This window comes from Diplotaxodon limnothrissa, linkage group LG18 (assembly GCF_057381915.1).
Source record: "Diplotaxodon limnothrissa isolate DT_005_m linkage group LG18, D_limnothrissa_male_GT1.1, whole genome shotgun sequence".
In the NCBI taxonomy this organism is placed as follows: Eukaryota; Metazoa; Chordata; class Actinopteri; order Cichliformes; family Cichlidae; genus Diplotaxodon; species Diplotaxodon limnothrissa.
Window position 1 is genome coordinate 22,643,387 of NC_140613.1, and position 21,784 is coordinate 22,665,170.

Here is a 21,784-nt window from a genome sequence, read left to right on the forward strand (position 1 = left end):
AGTCTCCCTCAGCCTCTGTCTTTTACCTCTTTTTCTATTGCTATCATATTTCATTCTATCTCTATCCTCCTCCGCCACTTTCTCACTCTCACTTGTTATCTTTTTAACTCCCAGCCTTCCTTAGTATTTTCTTCTGTCAATTTTCCCCTGTAGAAAACATTGCTGACTTTTTTTTCCCAATCTCATTTATGCTTGCTTAAATAACAGTCTTCACTTTTTCTCTTTTGTAGATGTTTTGGCCATAGGGGACCCTAATCAGTCTACCATTCTGGCTGTGTCGATCGCAGGGGGAATTGTTCTCCTCATCTTCCTGGTGACTTGCTTCGTTGTCAGCGGAAGGTAGGGCCAGCAGTAAGAAGGGGTTGGCAATTACCTCCCTGTTAATATTATGTCATTTTGTCACCATTCTTAAATGTATTGGAAATAATCCCTGTAGCCAAAGCCTGGTACATCTTACTGTCTCGCTGGGCCACAGACCTTTATTGTTGTCCAACAACTATTAAAAAGCACAGTTATGAGCTACACTGTTGCTGTGGGTGACACGTTCTTTTGATGCACTGAATGTGGCGACTTTATTTGGAGTCAGTTTCACACAGTGCTGCTCAAAGGCGCACTTAAACGCAGCTGAAAATGGGCCACAATTTCAAGTTCTTTTCACAATATTTACTCCTTTGGAATAACAATTGTTGAAAAAAATCAGCTAGTTGTAAGAAATGCTTTTTTTGTTATTTAAAAAAAATAAAATTATATAATATTTCTGACTAAACAGTTCCCATGTTCAGTATGAACCAGTGGGCTTGCCTGAGGAAAGATATAAAAAGAACCTAAAATATCAGAAATTTTACCCTTTAAATTGATGGGATACAGTTTTTTGGCCACTCTAACACAGCGAATGAGCTAAACTCCAGACAGCTATTTTCTCAGTTGTTCTACTTTATTAGGTCACCAACAAAAAAGATTTAGGCTGAAATTGACTGAGCTTAAATTCAGTGAGCCCTATGAACATGTGCATTCATGCACACGCAAGCTAAGCGCTCTTCATATCTCTCTGTCTGTCTCTGAGGGATTACGCATGGGTGTGCCAAAGCAGGCCCTCCAACTTTGACATTTACACAGGCGCCAAAGTCCAACTAAAGGCCGTGTTATTCTGTATGTGAAGAGCATGGACTTTCAATGATCACTCTCTTTGAAGGTTAGACTGCTGGTAATGCTCTGGCTCACAGAAGGCCATAGAGGAGAAGGACGTGAGAGAAGAAGAAGAAAGGAAAGTAAAAGAATGCAGAGTGGTTGAGAGGCTAGAAGATGAAAGGATGTAAGTTAAAAGAAGGCTCTTTAGAGAGGAAGAAATGGATGAGGAGAGAGAAGTAGGGATGACAGGCATTTGTGACTCACTGTACCTGTAATTAAATGTTTATCCTGTATGAGTTCAAATTACAGGAGATTAGCCACATTTTAAGAACTCTGCTACTATGCATCCATGCAAACATGCACATGCACTCGCTTAAAAGATTAGTATTGATTCAGGTGATTGCTTATCAAGCTGAGTGCTCTATTCACTATTGAGTAAGAGGAAGGTAATCAGCAAAGAAACACAGACGCACACTGCACTCAAGGCACGTGAACAGGATCGCATCAACATTTTTTTAATCAAGAGCCTGTAATGGGATTGTCCGTCTGCAAAGAAAAACAACCTGTGCAACATTTTGTGCTTTGAACGCGACGCGATGACACAAACACACACTACCACTTGTCTAATCGGGTTTCACAGGCTGGCGAGGTGTTAACTAGGTTTTACAGAGGGGTCGATGCACTGCCATCAATTTAAGGTCTCCCTCTCTTCCTCTGTTATTCTCTCTCTCTGTATCTGTCTTTCTTTCATTTACTCACAGAGGTGTGGATGCCGGGGAGAAGGCAGTGTTGATTACTGCTTTCTATTAAACAACATCTGTACACCTGTCAAGAGTGTGTGCGCGTGTGTGTATTTGTGTGCATGCGTGCATAGGTGGAGTGCATTTGTAACTGGGGAAGGAAGCGAGGATCAAAGCCGCATCACTAGAGAGACAAGAGCGGGAGAGAGAGAGCTCAGGGGGGAGAGAGATGGACAGAAGCGAGGTAAAGGAGAGACACAAGTGGAGAATAAACATATTAGATTGGCAGTGAGAATGACAGGCTGCAGCAAAGGGGGGGAGAAGTACATTTGAAGTATGTTTGAGCCACAAGAGAGCTACATTTTCAGATGGTGTGAGAGATAGAGAGAAAGAGGAGGTGGGCTTTAAAGAGGAGGAGAGAAAAGTAGATGGAAGGAGAAGGAGAGCCAGGGGAAGAAGGCAGAGGTGCAAGGGGTAAAAGATGAAAAGGCAGATTACAAGCGAGTTTGAAAGAGTAGAGACGTGGAGTAAGACTAGGAGAGCTGATGGGTGGGCGATTGCACTTCTGTGTGCAATAAAAGTGTCGTCCTTGAGGTTTCTGAGGAATTGGGAGAACATTTTTATTTTTTCAAATGTCTCCTCGTGTTGTCCATTCTTCTCTCTTTTCACCCGTTCCATCGTATCTGTCAATCAGTCAGATTCTCCCTTCTCTAATTTCACTCTCTCTGCTTCTGCTTTTCTCATTATTTTGAACGTCTTTTGGCTCCTCAGTTTTCATTTCCTGTTCTGTTCTTGATTGATTTTCCACGAGATGTGTGTGGTGCGTTTTTCTCCATAGCTCCCCAACCTTTACTCGCTGTGTAAAAAATTTCCCCCAGTAATCACTAAATTGAATGGAAGTGCAGTCAGATCGCAAGTGGGCGGCGCTAAGAACAAAATGTAAGCAACTGCAGAAATGCATTTTGATCCAACTTCTTAACATGGTATGAATGCTAATGTGTCCATATGTGGCGGCTGTTTTTCATCTTATCCTGCGCCCTGACAAATGGCAGTCTCAGATGCTGAAATAAATCACACCTTTCTTCTCAAACCATTGTGTTGTCTTTTATAGCTCGTGCTAAACAAGCCTGGAACTTGGCTGGCAATAGACAGCAAATGAAGGGATGCACAGGGGCTCTTTGACATATACAGTAAGGAAGTCCTTGGAGGATCATGATGACACAGGTGCAAACGGCACTATTTCCTAACTGTACACTTCTAAACTTATTGCTAGCAATACATTTTAAAACCATGTGTAAAAAGGGTCTTACTAAGTCCAGAATGCTAACAACATTTTGAACAATGTGATCAGCGCTTCCTATCGCTCAACTATAATATAACTTTCACAGCCACAGAAGCACATACAGGCTTACTGTAGCCTTTCCTGGCTGCACGCTGAACAGCTCAGCCTCATAAACGGTTTGATTTGCAGCTATTCTATTCTGTCCTGCTCTCGTTTATTAAAGTGCGGTTATGTTATTGTTACCGCAGGAGGGAAAACATGGAAAAACATCGAAAGCTCCTCAGACACAGCGCTGCGCTGACAAATCACACCCGCTATTGCTGTGTGCGTGCCATTATTGCGAGGCGAGTACACGCGTTACGGTGTGTGTTTGTGTGCGAAAGCGTGCAAAATGCGAAGGTGCTTTTGTCCTCCTGAGGGTGCTTTGGCGTGCTGGCAGGTGCGAACGATGGGGAGCTAGAAAGCGACTGGCATAGCCATGGATTCAGCAGATGGCCTTTCACGCAGAAAACGCTCTCTCCGCTGTTCCTCACTTTCTCTCGTTCTTCTTGTTAAACATGTTACAGCTTCTGCCTCTCAGCATCGGTGTGCGTGTGTGTGTGTGTTTGTGCTTCTGCTTTGTTTGCAGTCTAATGATCCTTCGGCCTCACAACCGTCTCCTTTTCCAAACAGCCGTAGATTTTGGTTACATGCCAGGTTCCTGAATGCCTTTTTTTCTCTTTCTTTCTGTTTTCGTGTTTTTAAAGTAGGAGTTTTGGCGAGAAGTTTGCGTGAAGTTGTTCCATCTATGTCATGCCCGTTTTTTTTAAGTTGGTTCGTCTGTAGTCTGTCCATGCGTGGAGCACATCTGTTGTCAGAGCTGTAGATATCCGGCAGGGAGTCAAGGGTCACAATCTGTTAAAGCAAACGTCAAAAGAAATATGAAAAAAAGAAACCAACTCGAATCTTACTTCAAAATAAGACGTACTACTATTTACCAAAGCTGTGTTTTTTGTTATTTTTCCATTGAATTGGGATCTAATAGAAATCTGCTGATCGCCATCTTGCAGTGTTACGAATCTTATCATCTTCATTGTTATGTATTATTCTTATTTCTGAGAAAGGAAACTTTTTTTTTAAAGCGGAGTACGGAATAACAAAAGCTGAAAGGCTGCGAGAAAGAAACACAAAGGAAAGTAAGCTGTCATAGTAGGAGAAAGACTTTTCAGTCTCACTAACAGAGAGCGGTAACAGCTCTACCTCGCAAACACAATAGCATATCCTGTTGATGTGCAATCGTGTCTGTGCGTGTAAGCTCTTTTACCACCACAGCATCTGTTGTGGAGCCCAGGGTTATTCTTAAAAACTTAATGACACAAAAGAGGAGAGGAAGGATGAAAAAAACGTGAGGCATGTGCTAATGAAAACACGCTGCTGAGAGAGGAGAGAGCAGAGTGAAGACGCATTGAGAGAAGGAGGCTGAAGATCTACAACGCTGAGTGTAAAACAGCTCGAAAATGTATAAGCGTGTTGGGGGTGGGGGCTGTTTTTGTATTTCAAAGATGCCGTGAGAAAAAGATATTCAGTTTGTATTTCGAAAAAATGAAAAAGATTAGAACCCCCCCACCCCAGGAAATAGAAAAAAAAAATAAGGGCATAAGCAACACACCTGCTATTTCCAAACGGTGAATTTGATTGAGGTTAAAATCAGCCAATGCAGCTTCCCCTGTGGGTGCTGTTGGTCTGTTTGCTCAATAATAACATTAATAATGGTTTGTTAGCCAGAAGGTTCTGTGTAAAAATCTAAAACAGGCCAGGTTTGGCGACACGCGTGTAGACATATGCAAGGGTGTCATTTGTACGTATTGCTTGGATGGCGGCGCTGTCAGCGAATGCAGCTAAGCTGTAGGGTGTAGCCAAATACAGCTTTGTCTGCAGAATGCCTAGAAAGTAGCGTGCAAACAGTGCAATAACAGCAGCTAGTTGCCGCAGGTGCAAGAATGTATCAGGCAGGATCTATGCAAATGAGCAGATGTTGCAGTGGGACAGATCAAATGCCCTATAAACATCTGAAAAACCTCAAAAACTGTTTTCATCCAGGGTTTTATGGTGCATTTAAAAGCTTTTATCCACTACACACACACTTATATAAGCGCACATATTACGAACATGACCTAATCAAGTTGCGTCGGTGTAGTAACATCATTAGGGAAATTAGTTTCACACGGATCTCGCTGCAAATACAAAATGCACTTCACTTAATGATACAGATGACATGCTTCTCCCTCTCTTTTTGCATCCTGTACAATTTGACCTTTCACCGTGCTGTTAAAGATTCTTCTACATTACACCCATTACCAAAGCACGGCTTCAGACCACACTGCTAGGATTCCCTCACGTCCTACCTTTTCTTTCCCCTGCCTTCTTTTTCCTTTCCTTCTTCGACTCCACTCTCTTTAATGAGAGACACCGGAATGAAATGTTTCCAAACAGGGTGTTAATGAAACATAGACAGATTTATTAGTCATAACTCTTCAGCTAATCATTTCCCCTTCCTAATAATTAGCCCGAGCTGAGTAAATCTTTTTACACTGTGGTCAGAGAGTGCTGAGCTGGTGCCAGACGCAGCCAAGATGGAGAGTGAAAAGAGCCAGAAGAAGAAATCGTACTCGCTCGTTCTGTTCATCGACGCTCAGTAACTTTTAAAAATCAGTCTGTCTTTGTTTGTTTGTTTGTTTTTTTGATTCCATGCTGCTTTGACTCAATTAATTATCCACAATCACCTCAGTGTTTGTCGCCGCTCAAGCTTTCAGGTTTTCGGTTTTGCTGCGAAAATAATGAGAGTGAATTTAATCCATTGATTTCATTCCCAGTAATTATTTTTTATTTAATAGCTTGATATTAAATGGAATCACCATTATCACGAGTAATGACGAGAGCAGATGCCCACAGCAGGGTGTTTTTATTTATGTGTGTGGATAGATGTGTCATTTCATTGTGTCATGCTGGAGGGGTGACTAATGATTTACTGATTTCATTTTTCTAGTCATTCTGATTAGCAGTGGGAAAATAATGTGGAGAGACAGGAAATGAAAGAGGAGAGGAGAGGAGATGAGAGGTGACGAGAGGGAAGAGAGGAGGTGACAGGCGAGGAGATGAGGAGGAGAAGAGAGGAAAGGAAATGAATGCAGTTTTTACATGAATGATCCTCTTTGGACTCTTCCGTACCTTCGAGTGTATCCATTTTTTAGTCGACAGCCGACTTCTAACTTCTTATAAAAGATGGCTGGTCATTACCCCCCAGAACATTCAAGTTCAAGCTAAAACTAGTCGAAGGTTACATCTTTGGCTTCTTCTCTTTGCCTCACATTGCTGCTTTGTTTATGTCTTTGGACCTTCTCTTTATACTTTTTCAAAGAGTGGCCTCTGTCCTGCTCAGTTTCAAGGTTATTCCACCATCTGTATTTGCATCGCTCTCATCCCTTCGAACTCTCTCTGCCTTTTGTGAAAAATCGATCTCCTCATACTGTCCGGCCAAAGTTTCCTTTCGTTTGATCAGCCTGTTTGCGTCCCTGTCTGGTTCTTTCTCAAGTGGCACTGTTCTCCACTCTCCACTTTTTCTTTCAACCATCTCAGCCTTGAATCTTTAACTTTGTCTCCAAACTGCTCAACCTGAACTGTGCCTATGATATACTCCTTTCTTATCCTGTCCCTCCTGGTCACTTCAGATGAAAATCTTAGCATCATCGGCTCTGCCACCTCCAACTCCGCCTCCGGGCTTTTTGTTAGTGCCACCGTTTCCAAACCATACATCATAGCTCACTACCAGCTTGTAAACCTTCCCTTTCACTCTTCCCGCTATTCTGTCACAAATCACCCCTGACACTCATCTCCACCCACTCCACCCTGCCTGCATTCTCACTCTTTCGCTATAACTCGTCGCTCTCATATTTCTGCTGCTCCATGCGCTTCCAACTCCAAGCTTTCTTTTTCTTCTCTCTATGCTACACTCAGTGTTTAGCATAGAGAGATGTTAATGATTCTTTGACAAAATAGCTTTTTACGAGCTGCAGGCTATTGCATCCTCTGAAACAACATATTACAGACCAGAGGACACAATCAATATCTGACAGTGGTCATTGTCCTAATTCCACACTGCACTGATGAGCTTTAGCAACCTAGTCCAGCCCCGGTCTAATAAAATGACAGCAGAATCACTGACTACTTAATTCAATTATCAGAGGAAGCACAAATCAGCACAGCTCGTTGCTGTCGATGGTGTTGTCTCCCACTCGCTTTCTCTCAATAGTTTGGAGTCAGACTGAGGGGAAAATGGGAAGCAGCAATGGAACCCGAGGCTAATAGACCAAAAAATGAAGACTTGGCATAACACTGACAATATCAGAGAAAGACGGGGCTTGCTTTTTCACACTTCCTGCACTCATACACATGTGGCATCTATATTTGGGCTACTGTGAAATACTGATGAAGATTAAAAATAGTTTTTAATTTACTTTGTTTATGAACAAAACAGGACAACAACTGAAAAAAGACATATCCAGGACGAGGACAAAATGACTTATTGGAACAGGGCGCTGCAGGGGTTAGTGTAGTGTGTGTAATGTGTTAGAAACCTCTGTGTAACAACTTTTAACCATATTTTCTCAGTGATCAAGGGACGGCTAAAACAACATAAATGCTGAGATTTTATTTTATTTTATTGTAATTAAATAGCTAACTATATACAAAAATTAAATTGGTTAAAGTATAAATTAGAATGAGAAAAATTAAAATGTGCATATGTCCCACATGCAAAGCAAAATCCATGCAGGAGGCCAGATGATTTTACAGGTTTTACAATCCTGACCTCCTGAGGAGAGACGTATCACTTAAACTTTAATAGTAAAGACGGATGCATGCATCGGAAGGTCTGATATTTTAGCCCACATTAGTGTCAACGGCACAGTCTGATATCGAGCATTCACCTCGTGTCCATGTGAGTTAACCTCTGTGTGCTCTGTTACCCTCCCAGAGTCAAGTGGGCCGACTACCCCAAAGTGTCTGTTTGAGTACATTTCAGTGTGGATATATCTTCTGCTTGTCTTGTAATGAACTGGAAACCTGGCCAGGTTTTTTGGTGTGTTCTTGCCATCACACACTGCAGTAATCTGCAATGATAACAATATGAAATGATCTGGCTTCCTTTAATTTAGAGCAGGAATGCGTGGATGAATAAAAACTGAGTGAATATGATGTATATATATGTATGTATAAGATGAAGTAAACACATCTGTTATTTGTCCAATCGACTCCTTAATTTCTCCAGTTCTTCTGATCTTCTTTTTTCCTATTACCTTGTGGTTTAGCCAAGACACATAACATTTCTTTCTCAGGACATGTCCTGCAGCCAAACTGGTGCCTGACACTCTTCTTTTTGTCATCTGCTCTCAATCTGTCTATCAAGTCTTTTATTCTTTCTCTCTTTCTTCTCTTTCCTTAAGGGGTGAACAGCAGTTTGCTGATCCCGTTATGCTTGTCTCCTTGTATCCCCAGTTCATATATGAACTGGGGATAGCCTACACTGGATTGTTTCCAGATTTTACTTCTCCTTGCTGCTTTATCTGTTTAACTTTTCCCCCTTTTGTTTGCATCTCTTCTTTCTCTTCTGCTTGTGCTTCAGCTCAGATTGCTGCAGCACAAACGCTGCCCCTGCTCTCCCGCTCTCTGTCCACATCACTTATGTTAACCTTGGAGTTTCTATTCCTACGGCTGCCTTCCTGTCTCGCCTTACTCTTCCCCTCCATCTGATTGCTTGTTAGTTGGTATGCAGGCTTGGACCCCTATTGTGCATTCTTGCCTGTCAGCACTCTTGTTCTCAATCTCCCTTTCCTTCTCCCTATATCTTTCTTTATCCCCCCCTTCCAGCTCCTAGTGGTGAATCTTGCTCTCTGACAAAGAAAGCAGCACAACTACATAAAGAGCACAAGTCAGGGCCTGTTCAGAGAGGATGAATGGATTGCAACAAAAAGAAGAAAGAGAGGACATGTTGGCAGTCAGACACTTAAAGGCAGAATTAGGGAAGAATTTAACACCTCAGAGAGATAAAGTGCAGCGGGGGAAAGGAAGAGGGAAGAAAACGGGGAGGGGCCACGACGAAAATAATATATGGATGGAGTTCTGCGAGGGTAGAAGCTTTCTCGCCGAATGACAAATGGGTCTCGAGTGACAGAGTATTATATTAAAAAGCAAATTGATATGCAAATGTGGAGTGTGTGGCTTTGGAGGACAGGGATAGCCTGTTGTCCTCACTGAAGTGGAACAGTGAGGCAGAGAGAAAGGTGAGAGCCCGGCTTTGATACTGATACAGAAGTCCATTAATGTGTGTTTTTGCGTGATTGGTGGGTGTACTTTAAATCAGACGCAGCAAAGTATAGCCCAGGACCGTTCACGTCACAGTGCAGTACAGCATGATCGAGGATCCGCTAGTGGAAATCCAGGAGGACTTCCTCATTATAAAGTCTGTTCCTGCACCAGACTCTATGAGTGTTCATAACGTATGGTAAATCCATGCGGCAAGAAACTAGTAATTGAACAAGGGTACGTCACGGGCAACACAGTGTTTTAAGCAGTTGCACTCAGTCGGTTTTTGGTCAGTGTATATATAATTATATAACATAACACAATTATATCATCTCCTTGACTCCTGTATCACTTGTAAAGAGAAAGAAGGGTATCTTAACCTACAGCACACAGTATCTGAGACTGATATTCTAAGATTTGGTTAATTAATCCCGAGTGAATGACAAGAACATGGATTCCGCGGGGGTCTAAGGTAGAAAACCAAAATGACTGCTCTCCGGGGGTCTAAGTGTTAAGCCAGAAAGGCGGGTGGATGCAGTGTGTGGATAAATCATTGAAACTGTGCACCACTGTGTTGATGCCTGGAAGGAGAAACAAAATTATCTTAAATTGTGAAGCCACTAAAGCACCCCAAGCTGTGCTATTCTGCGATGTCTTTCACTGCTCTGCTTATTAGCTCTTGAACTGGGACGCCAAACCCAACACGCTGAGAGCAAACAGACGGGGGGAAGGTTGTTAAAACAGATACTGTTTGGTTAAGATTTTTGTAAATCTTCTCGACTTTAACCACACCACATCACTAGCTGTGATCAATGGATGGAACAGATTAGACTGTATGGGGGAAAAAATGACCTTCGACTGGAGGAGCAGATGAACTGTTTAAACTGTTTAAACATGGCAAAGTATCGACAGTGCAATGCTTGTTTTCAGCTGTGCAATTTTTCTATTACTATTCGTAAATTTTCGTTTAAAAATGAAACGTGAAAAATCACTAAAATTAGCAAGTAAAGAAATGGAAAGGTCTTATTCCAGCGTCTTTAGTCGAGCAATCACAGGTCAGCTGCATTTAATTGGAGATATTAAATATCTGTTTTAGACGCACACACATAGATACAGCTGTCAGGGGAAAACAAAAGCCACAGCCATGTCAGGTTTTGCACCGTGTTTAAAACTGCAGCGCTAATGATTCATGACACTTCTAACTGGAGAGGAGAAATGAGTTGCTCTGTAATTACTATGGAAATGTGTTCATTTCCCATCAGACACACACACACTCACAGATAAGCAGCATGCACCCATGGTTACAAACTAAAAGAGTGATCCGGAGGTGTTTCAACCATTGGTTTTGGTGTTTTGCTGATCATATACACACGTATGTGTTTGCGTGTGTACGCATCCCCACGAGATTATCACAGCTAGAGTCGAGGTGTGACCCATGTACCCATTCCCCATATGTTTTAAACGCATGCCCCAAAGCTCTTTGTGTGTGGGAGTGTGAGTCAAGGGGGTAATGATAGTCCCTTGGTGCTCAGCTAGCTTGAGCTCAGCTGATAACCAGGTGGGCCCCACCTCCCATTTCATAAGAACATTATGCCCCCCTCCTCTTTATCCTCAAATACCAGTAACCAGTCTCTGCCGTTAAGTGTGTGTGTGTTTGTGTGTATTCCCAAAACAGCCTATTGATGTCTGGGTTATGCCATGCATTCAGCTGTGTAAAATCAACACAAGGATTAAACACCAAATGACTGAGATTTTCTGAGCCTAGTGGAACCCCACCTTTCTGCATTTCTGTGGCCGTGTGCTTCATTCTTAGTCAGAGCACATCATATTTCTTTTTCCCTCAGTAGTCCTCTCTTTTATTATTTTTGTCTTTATCTCATTTCTCCTCTCCTTTGCTTTATCAAATCTTGGCCCGCTGTTTCTTTCAGTCTCCGTTTCTCTTTCGTCCTCCTCTCCACTGCTTTCTTAAATCGCGCGCTGTCTATGCTTCAGATTTCTTACTCCTGGCCCTGAGCCCAAATCAATTTGTCTTCATGATGGACAGACATACTGGCTAAGTCCTCCTTTACCTGTACAAGACTCAAGGAGAATGTGATAAAAGGGAGGAAAGGAGGGGAGACCTATGACCTTTAGCAGTCCTCTTAGATTATAGTAATAAACTAAAGAATACAAAGCAAAGAAAAAACAAATAAATAAACATCCACAAATTCACTTATTGTAAATTACCTTGAAATGAAAGAGGAGGAGAGAAAAATAGAAACCATGTGGTATTTATGTTGTGGTTAGTGAACCATTATATGATACTGCTTTTACATTTTATGTTTTTGTCCTGAAGTTTTGATCTAAATTTAAAGGTGCGGTAAATCTCAGAGACAGTGTTATGGTTGATTATAGCTCTTAAACACTGTTTGAGGCAAACGACCAACAAAGTGGAGAGAAAATACACCGTTCTGTCAGGAACACACAAACACACACAGAAGCACAAATCCTCCCCCGCGAGGTCTGTAAGACAGAAAAAGTTAACACTTCCACACAGCTGCAGTGCAAGATTGAGCTGATCAATTTGTCAATATTTTGTCTTGATCATTGGGCTGACCCTTGCTGCAGGGTGCCCAGAGGGGGCTGGGGAAAGGGCATAAATGTGGGTGTGTGTGGCTACAGTTAAAAGCGGTGCTTGATGGCCAGAAGGGTCCAAGGGAAGGTACAGAGGAGTGCATTAGTGCATTGATCTCTGCCATATACATATACAAACACATTAATTCTCTAACCTCGGGCATAAGAGCTCAGCGAGGAGGACTGCAATGAACGCTGGAAGCAGAGAAATATAAAAATGGTTGTTTTTATTTTTTTCTCCAGCCTTCTTTTATTCAGAGGAAAGAGGTGTGTGGAGAGATTTCCCTGAAAATAACATTGATTTAAAATAGCAAACAGATATGTGCAAATTACATACATACTGCACAGTCCACTTTAGTAGGTACACCTTACTAGTACTGGATTGGACCCGCTTTTTCCTTCAAAACTGCCTCAAAATCTAGGTGTCCTCTGACATCTGTGGCACCTCCACATATTTCTTCCACGTGTTGTGCATTCGAGATGCTCTTCTGCATGGCTTGGTTGTAGTGAGTGAATATTTGAGTTACTGTTGCTTTCCAGTTAACTCAAAGCAGACCATTCTCTTCTAACCAGTGGCATTATAAGACATTTTCACCATGAGTAGTCAGTCCATTCCTGCTCAGTTCATTGTTACCTTTCTTCCCTATTTTGATGCTACATTTAAAGTACCCCAGGTCATCATGATGTTCCAAAGATGCACTGAGTTGCTGCCATGTGATTATCTTATTGCATATTTGCATTAACAAGAAGCTGAACAGGTGTACCTAACAAAGTGGCCAGTGAGTGTGCATGCCCTTCGTTGGTGTAGAACATAGGTGTCAAACTCTGGCCCGCGGGCCAAATTTGGCCCTAATTACATTTGGTCCGCGAAGCCAATACTAAATTATTATTAGAGCTGGCCTACTGGTATTATACAGCTAATATATATATATTGTTTAGTATTAAGCTTTGCTTGTTCCATATTCAGTTTTTCAGCAAAACCTGTTTGAGTCCATAAGAAGAGATTCATTCTTAAATCTGGAGGAAGATTTTTTTTTTCAGTAAATATTAATGTTAGCCCGCGACCTTGTTCCAGTTTTGAATTTTGGCCCACTGTGTATTTGAGTTTGACACCCCTGGTGTAGAAGATGGTGGCGTTACTGTGGTGGAAGAATAGTCACTACTGTGAGCTTAGAGCTGCTTATTGTACAGCATTAGAATAAAAATTATCTCTTTTTCAGGCACTGTGGATATATCAAAGCCAAGCAAGACCCCGATGAAGAAAAGATGCAGTTCCAACATGGGCGAGGTAAAGACACGAGCATGTGCAGATCCAGATAATATTATATTAGATAAATATTATCTGCATGTCATTTGTCTTAAAACCAGACTTGCCACCCACATGTTATGAATCATATCACTGCGTGTATTTATGGCTGTAAACAACAAACAGATGGTGGAATATTTTTCAGTAAATGAACAAAGGCAAGCACTAATGTGACAACGTCCTCAGAATTAACCCCTTATTTTTTCACATGCATGTAATGCAGTCGGGCTTTGTTTGTAAATGAAATGTACAATGAGAACTTTAACTTTAATATTCCAGACCATATCTCCAACATGGCCGGATTTTCTTACAGTGCATGTTTTTAAGCTGTAAGCAAATTAAATTCTGTGCCCATTTCCTCGCTTTTCCACTTGTGCAGTCAAGCTTCCAGGCAGCAGGACTTACATCCATCCTCACACCTATGAAGACCCCAACCAGGCTGTCAGAGACTTTGCCAAAGAGATAGATGCTTCCAATATTCGCATAGAGAGAGTCATCGGAGCTGGTGAGTTGGCATAACAAACCCAGCAGTAGACTACTTTAATAAAGGAAAAAGGGATTAAATGATTTCTTAATTTTAAGGATTAAAAGGAGTCAATAAAAGACCATGTTAAACTCAATGTATGTGTCTGTGCACACGTGTAGGAGAGTTTGGCGAGGTGTGCAGTGGCCGGCTGCGTATGCAGGGGAAAAGAGAGATCTACGTTGCCATCAAGAGTTTGAAAGCAGGATACTCTGACAAACAGAGGCGGGACTTCCTGTCTGAGGCCTCCATTATGGGACAGTTTGACCACGCGAACATCATCAGGTTGGAGGGCGTCGTCACGAGATGTAAGTGAAGGCAACAGTGTGACGAAGCCTTTACACTACGACGATGTTTTTAAGGAGTCCTTCGCTCCCCTCTCCCTTCTCTTGTGTCGATCTCTGTGTGTCGCACACCTGTTTGAGACTTAGCAGAGCTGTCAGTGATGTAAATCGAAGCTGACCCTGGATCAGATAAAAGCTCCATTACCATGGTAACACAGCGGTGACGCATAGCAGTGTGCATGTGATGTAACCATCCTCCTCTTAAATGACCATTTGTTTACTTCACAGGATTGTTTTTAGGCAAATTAGAATGAGTGCGTGTGTTCGTGTTAGATAAGGCAGTGCTGGTACAACAGTTGATTGGTTATCACTGAGCCACGCTCTCTCGATCATTCACTCCATCTTTCTCGAAATCTATTCGGCTCTTGTCTCAGACCTCTATCTCGCGCTGCTGCTTTCTCTCTCAGTCAGTGTCCATCCCTCTCTTTCAGTGGCTCCCCTGGTTCGCTCTATTCCATTCTCGCTGTCTGTCTCATTCACTTAATCCCAGTCTCATCTCCTCACCCTCTAGCACTCTCTTTCTCTCACTCTCTTTGTCATTCTCACTCCATGTCTGACAACGTAACTGCTACGTTTACCCAGATAAATGTGAAAATACTACACGGACACCTCCAGCTGACTATCTCTATCGACATAATGCCTTTGAGCCCAAAGATTGAAAGAAGTGCAAGGATTCATCAAAGCAATTCGAAGGAAATCCTGATTCTTGCTATGTCTGGATATGTCTGCCCTTATGACAGGTTCACAACCAAAATCCATAAAGGAAAATGTCAAATATACATGTGACTATGAGCAGACAGCCAACAGATAATTATTAATTTTATTGATTTTATGTCACAATTTTTAATTTTAGAAAAAAAAGGATCTTTTCTGTTTTTTTGTACTATGGTTTCAATCGCTCAGGCTTACAGGTTAAATTCCTGGAAACCACAGGCTTGGGAAAAATGCATATTCCCTAACTAGTTGGTAAGTAGTTACTGGAGGTTTCTAGCTTTCACTATGAAATCTGTTGCGCAGCCCAGTCATGCAGGCATTGCGATCAATCAGCGACCCCCTGGCAACCACAGGTTGCTAGGGAAAAATACATATTCTCTAACTGTTGGAAGTGGTTACAGTAGGTTGCTGGCGGTCACTGTGGGTAACTGGTTGCACTGGTTGGTATATGGAGCTGCACTGGACTGACAGATCAATCTCTAGACCTGTGTAACTGGGCTTTAGCCGCCGATTTTCCAGAAACTACTTGCCAAACAGTTGGGAAATGTACATTTTTCCTTGTCTCTAGCTCTTTGAGACTGTAGCCTGAGTAATCTACAATATTTTGTTTGCGTCAGTGGTCCCATCATAATTTCAACTTTTCGATTTCTGCAAAACTATTTTACAATAAGTATCATACACGCTTGTTAGTGGCTGGAGGCATTAAAGTTAAGAAGATTTTTCATTTCTCAACAATTGCACATTTATAGCTGATTCAGCTTCAGTTAATATCTGGATGTTAACAAACAATGAACTAATTCTTATTCATCGTAATCAAATTAGTTAATAATTAGTTTGTAAATCATCTATAATGAATCAGATATTATTGTAAAACTGCAACTAATGTTTAAAGCACCTTGGAAATTGTTAATAAATACAGTGTAATGCATCTATAAACAGTATTTGGATCGCTAAAGTTAAAAATAATTGTACAGCTTATTCCCTGCTTGTTTCTTTCACTTACAAAATAGGCCCATTCACAAACATGACCCTGTGGGATGAGAAATGACACTTAGGTTACCACTGTGTTAAAATGTGATTTTAAGAGCCCAAGCATCATTATATAAATGAAGATCAATGATGACTGACACCCATCTCACTATTCTCATCACATTGTCCATCTCTCTCGGATGCTGCTTGCTTGTGGCCTATTGACCCTCCTATGGGAATAAAACACTTTTTTACAACAAAATGATAATAATGACTAAAGAATATCATTTTATGTGTGCTGATGTCATCAGAATTTGATTGCTACTTAACATATAGTACAACATAAAGTTTTTAAAATAAATGATTTTTAATTACACGACAAAGTAACATGAATTACTCATGTTTAATTAACTTTATGGATTATTACATATTTAATTAACTGTTAATTTACAAATTAAGAGCTATTTACAGAAATATTTCTCTTGGCTGTGCAGCACTGCATAACAGTCACGTTATAATGGTTAAGATGCCCAGTTACAAATACTGAAAATGTGTCAACCCTAACAATTAGCTCGCCTGCATTACAGCACAGTATAGGTTCAATCTGAAAGCTTCTTCTGATCTGACAGATATTTGAGGGCGGTCTATAGACAAGCAAATAAGAGAGAGAATCGTCATATTTATAAAGATACAGGCACCAAAATAAGCCTCGGCTTTTCCCCTAATCTGACTCCCTCCTCTTCCTGCTTAGTGACACAAACAAAGATTTTCAGTCCATCACACCAAGCTGTTCAGTGCAACTCAGGCCAACAAAGAGCAAGTGCATATACACGACCTTTTATTGCAATTATTAATAATTCATAAAGTTAATTGGATGTGTATTTGGCTCCATGAATATTCAACAGCATGCATATTACAAATGAGACTTCACTGCATTTCTTATTAATTTCTTCTTGTGCTGTCACTCTCTTTGTCTCTCTCTCGCTCTGTCTGTGTCTATCTCTCTTGATCTTTCAGACATGAGAGACATGTAACATGTAAACGTGTAATTATAGCACTCTTTTTTTCCAGTAACTGCCACTATTCTGTTTTAAAAAAAACAGAATTAATTGAAGAATTACTGCCAAATCCTTGACGTTTTGGGTCAGAGGACATCAGCGGGGTTGACACAGGAGACGGTTAAAGAGCTGAGCAACGACTTGACAAGTGATTTGCTTTAACATAATCAAGTACTCATTACTTCGTAATGTTCTTTGAATGTAAAAATACGTTTGTGCGCTTTGGCGTGCTTTTAGCAAGTGTATTTAATGAGCGCTCGCCTTCTTCTACACGTATTACTTTGTGTCTGCCTTCTCACCTGTCTTCACGGCACATTGAGAAGCTGATAGAGCCCCTCAGAAACAAATCTCACGAGCAAAGCAGTAATTTCACAGGTCACAGCCCCAGGTGTGCATGTGCGGGCGAGGGGGTGAGAGTTGAGAGGGGTCAATAATTCCTTCAGGCCCTTTTCTGCAGCCCCAGCTGGTCCTTTTACACCACCCTCAGTCTAATCAGACAGGCTGACTCCAGCTGATCTAGACTCAGGTGTTGGTGTAAACAGTAGCAGACTTACAAGTAGAAGGCGGAGTATTGGTTTGAGTAGGAGTAGGTAGGTAGGTGTAATTACGGAGAAGCTCAAACTTGAAGGGAGTCGTGTTGTACTGCACAATACTTTCTTATACAAATGACAGAATGCACTGCAGCAGAACTCCTGATAATAAGTATTTCCATTTTCAAGGCTAAAATCATATTTTTGCAAGTAGTCCGGAATTCAAACACTATTTTGCTATGATGTAATATTTTTCTTGAGAAGTCACTAAATTATCTTAATAACTGCAGCATAATTTTCTTTTGATCTTTAATTGGATAATGGATTACTTGTTTCAACAGTGCAGACAGGAGTAATGTTAACTGTTGGCGGCATTGGGGCTCTTGATCTTGTTGTTACATGAAGTACAATAGGAGCCTTTGTTGTACTAATTATCTAAATGGCTGTGATGTGCCAATAGTAAAAGTACTATAAGTATCTTTAGTAAAAGTGTGGCTGATTCAACCAAAGTTGTGGTAGTAGTAACAAATCTGGCACAGTTCTGGCACAATATTCTGACTATCAGTGTGAGTGTATGTGTGTCTGTGTTCACTGCTTAAAACCTCATAAGCCTTCATCCGCTCCTATGTGTCACACTAATAACCTGCTCTGCTGTCTATCACCTGATTGCTGCTATTGTCATGCTAATTAGAGGGCCACATGCAGAAAAGGAAGGGGAAAAAATGCTCTTTTTTTCTGTCTGTCTCACTGCACATCAGAAAAGTGCAGCAATCTACCCCCATCCCATCATCCCCTCCTCCCTGCCCCTCTCCATCTCCTTATCTCCTTTTTATCTCCACCGTCCCTCATTTTATCCATCCATCCTCTATGCGTTTTACAATCGCTGCAACAATTGGCCCATTTGGAAAACCCTCAATTACCGAAGTCCTTCTCATCTGACACACACACACGCACGCACGCACACGCACAAACATTAAAAAGGCTGCTCTACAAAGGTGCTGTTAAACCCTGCAAAACCACATTTTCCTCTCGTCTTCTGTTTGAAGAAACTAGTGATTAGTTTTAACTGTGTACCTTTGTGCGCTGAACAATAGGTGTTTCAATATTTCCTGTCAGACTCTTTGAAAGTATTCTGAATATGCATGTAGCTTTGTAGATTGGACTGCACAGACAACGACACGGGGAAGCGGGAGGGGGACCGAAGAGAAAAGGTGACAACGGGATGTGGGGAAGCAGGGGGCATGGATGGATGAGAGAGGATACAAGAGGGAGGAAATGAAAGAGGATGGGGCTTGGGAATAAATGAGGGTGATGGGGGAAGATGTGCAAAGAGATTTGAGGAAAGGAGGGAGCAGATAGAGGAGAGGAGAGATGGAGAGGAGACAAACGTGAGGAAATGAGAGGAGATGAGAAAGCAAAGAGGGAGGAGGAGAGGTGAAGAGAGGAGATAAGGTTATTGAGTTTCTGTCTTTCTGTTGCTCCGCTCCCCCACAACCTCGCGTGGCTCTTCCCAGAACAGAGATCTGTCCTGTGTTAAAAGCATTGTATAATTTAGTTCAGACCCTTAACATTAATCAATACAGCAGTTATTTCATTTTCTCGTTTGTACCTTGGGCCGCCTCATTCAATAATGCGGTAATGCGGCCCACTGGCGCACACACAGAGTCTATCACTTTCGTTTACGCTCGCACCAACACGCACAGAAACAGCCTCTCATAATGTAATTTGCCAGATAGAGTGTATATATGTTGTCTCTATCACTTTCATATATACACGGCAATTCACAGATTCACACAAACACACGCATCTACACACACACGCACATGTGTGCAACGCCTAAATGATCCCACCTTTATCCCAGAGAGAGAAGAGACAACACTTTCTTCTTTCACTTAATAAAGTGATGTAAAATAAGAGCAAACTCCTTTCTGATCCATTTCATAACACACTAAAGCACACAAAACATCAAGACCCAATCTGCAGTCTGCACTAAAATACACATACACGTACGTGCATACAGTGGGAGGCACTTTCGGCTCTGCAAACGGATGTGTTAATTCTGAAGCCAATGAAAGGCAATAAATTCGAATGAATATGAATGTGATTAGTTAATTATGTGCTTTCAGGAGGAAATTGAGGAGCGCCTGCGAAGATTTGGCTGAGAGAGCTCCATGACGAGCTGAAGTGAAGTGTGAATGGCATGTGATGAAGTTGCTGCAAGAAGTAAAAGGGATTCATTGTACCGTTGAGTGTGTGTATGTGTGCACGTGTGTGTTTGCATGAGCACCTGACAAAAAATAGATGAAATGAGCTAATATATAACATGAGTGCGTGTGTGTGTGTGTGTGTGTGTGTGTGTGTGTGTGTGTGTGTGTGTGGCCGTTTCATTGGTAACCTCTGTTATCTTTTAGAGTTGGAGGGGTAATTCTGTATGGCAGGTGTACAGATGATGGCTAGTGATAGCAGTGTGTGTGTGTGTGTGTGTGTGTGTGTGTGTGTGTGTGTGTGTGTGTGTGTGTGAGTACATGCCAGACTAACACGGCCCACAAGGCAGAGACAAAAGGATGAATGTGTTTCATTGTGCTTCACTCTTGACCGCTTCCAACACTGCAAACCTGAGGGCAGTCTTCACTTGTAGCATACATACATGCTGCTGACACCCATGTAACACACACACACTCAAACACATAATTGGTTTTTAGGGTTAGTTTTTTACAGCTCTTTTCCATTTCATGGCTGTCTGCTTTGTAGAATACCATATGCACAGATGCTTGTCGCAGAATTACATACATGCATTCACGTTTATGGAGTCCACAAAGTGCAATTAAGTATTCGCAAAAACTGAAACAAACACATCTCGTGCAGGTAAACAAAACGGTATGAAGAGTCAGCGCTTCTTTCAGTCATCATTCAGGATCAGATTATTGCCAGTGCTGCGTTTACATGCGCAGACGCACGCATACGTTCTCCACCTATGATCTGAGCTGAAATCAAACAGTCATCATTGAGTTGTCTCACCCCTGAGTTCAGTTCTCCTTTTCTCTGTCTCTCTCTCTCACACACACACCCACGCACACACACAAGCACAGCGACAGGCCACACACAACACAGGCCCCGTGTGGAGATAAATGTGACCAGCAGTCCTCACCCCCAGCAGAAGAAAATCCAATTCTCTTTCACTTTTATCCCTGAGACTAATGTTACTGTCAAAGAAGACACCACCACCAGAGACCGGCCGACTCTGTTTGTGTGTGTGTGTGTTTGCTGTGGTGAGATACTGAATTCATTTAAGGTGATGTATTGCTGTCTTTACCTACAATCTTACTGTAGGCCTCGGTGGTGTTGTTCCTGCCTTTTCACGACATGCTTTTGACCCATCCTCCCACCATCCCTCCGCCTCTCCTCTCGTCTCTTCTCCCCTGCTTTCCCTTTCTTCTTCTTTATCGTTCTCTTCTCTCGCTCATCCATACTTTCCTTTCCTCCTTTTTCCTCCTGTCTCCTCATTGCTTTCAGACCCCACCCTTCCATCATTCCCCATCTTCTCTGATCCAATGGTTTTTGTCTTTCTTGAGCTTACTTGAGCTAAGTACTTCGATGCATACAAGCAAGAAAGACTCTTTTTAAAATACTTTTTCCCTCATTTATCTTTCCCTTAGGTTTTTTTCCCAACATCTCTGAGGCCTGATTTGGGAAACGTGACCTATTCATCATATTTACAAGCTACTCACACACCCACCTACATACACATACGCACAGTCATTTGTAACTGCACATTGTATGTTTGTTTGTGATTGGCAAAGCTCGGCTGTAGGGGGTGGTACCAAGGGAGAACCCCCTTAAAGCACGGACAACTGCAGTTTTTGGTATTCGTGTGTGCGTGCATGGGTGTGTATGTGATTGCAGGTACTTTGTTAATCATTTGTAAGCCGCACCAGATGCCATGCAGGGGACCATAGTGCACAGGGCCTGTCAGTCAACCCACGCCTTCATCACACATACACACTCATGCAGGTGCAGGTGCACAGCGATCCAACAACACAACCCCCTTCCCTTGAGGCTGATTAGTATTCATGAGATCTCAGGAGGCCCCCTTAAACTCACTCACACACACACACACACACACATATTCTGGTGGATTGGTCTATTCTAATTATCTCCTGGCGTTTATGGAGAGGGCTGATTAGAAGCTGTCAGTGTGACTGATGACGACATGCCATGCTATCCCCTAGAGAGAGACG

The 21,784-nt window shown here is 41.9% G+C and overlaps 1 protein-coding gene across 2 annotated transcripts in view; it reads left to right on the plus strand.

Annotated features, from left to right (window-relative positions):
* The window catches only part of LOC146613600 (ephrin type-A receptor 3-like), a 76,333-nt gene that overhangs the window by 47,922 nt on the left and 6,627 nt on the right, over positions 1–21,784 (plus strand). For both annotated transcript variants that reach the window (XM_085378163.1, XM_085378164.1), the window contains exons 10-13: positions 231–339; positions 13,323–13,390; positions 13,788–13,913; positions 14,054–14,239. In XM_085378163.1, the coding sequence (XP_085234289.1) occupies positions 231–339; positions 13,323–13,390; positions 13,788–13,913; positions 14,054–14,239 (489 nt within the window). The remainder of the gene's footprint in view (positions 1–230; positions 340–13,322; positions 13,391–13,787; positions 13,914–14,053; positions 14,240–21,784) is intronic.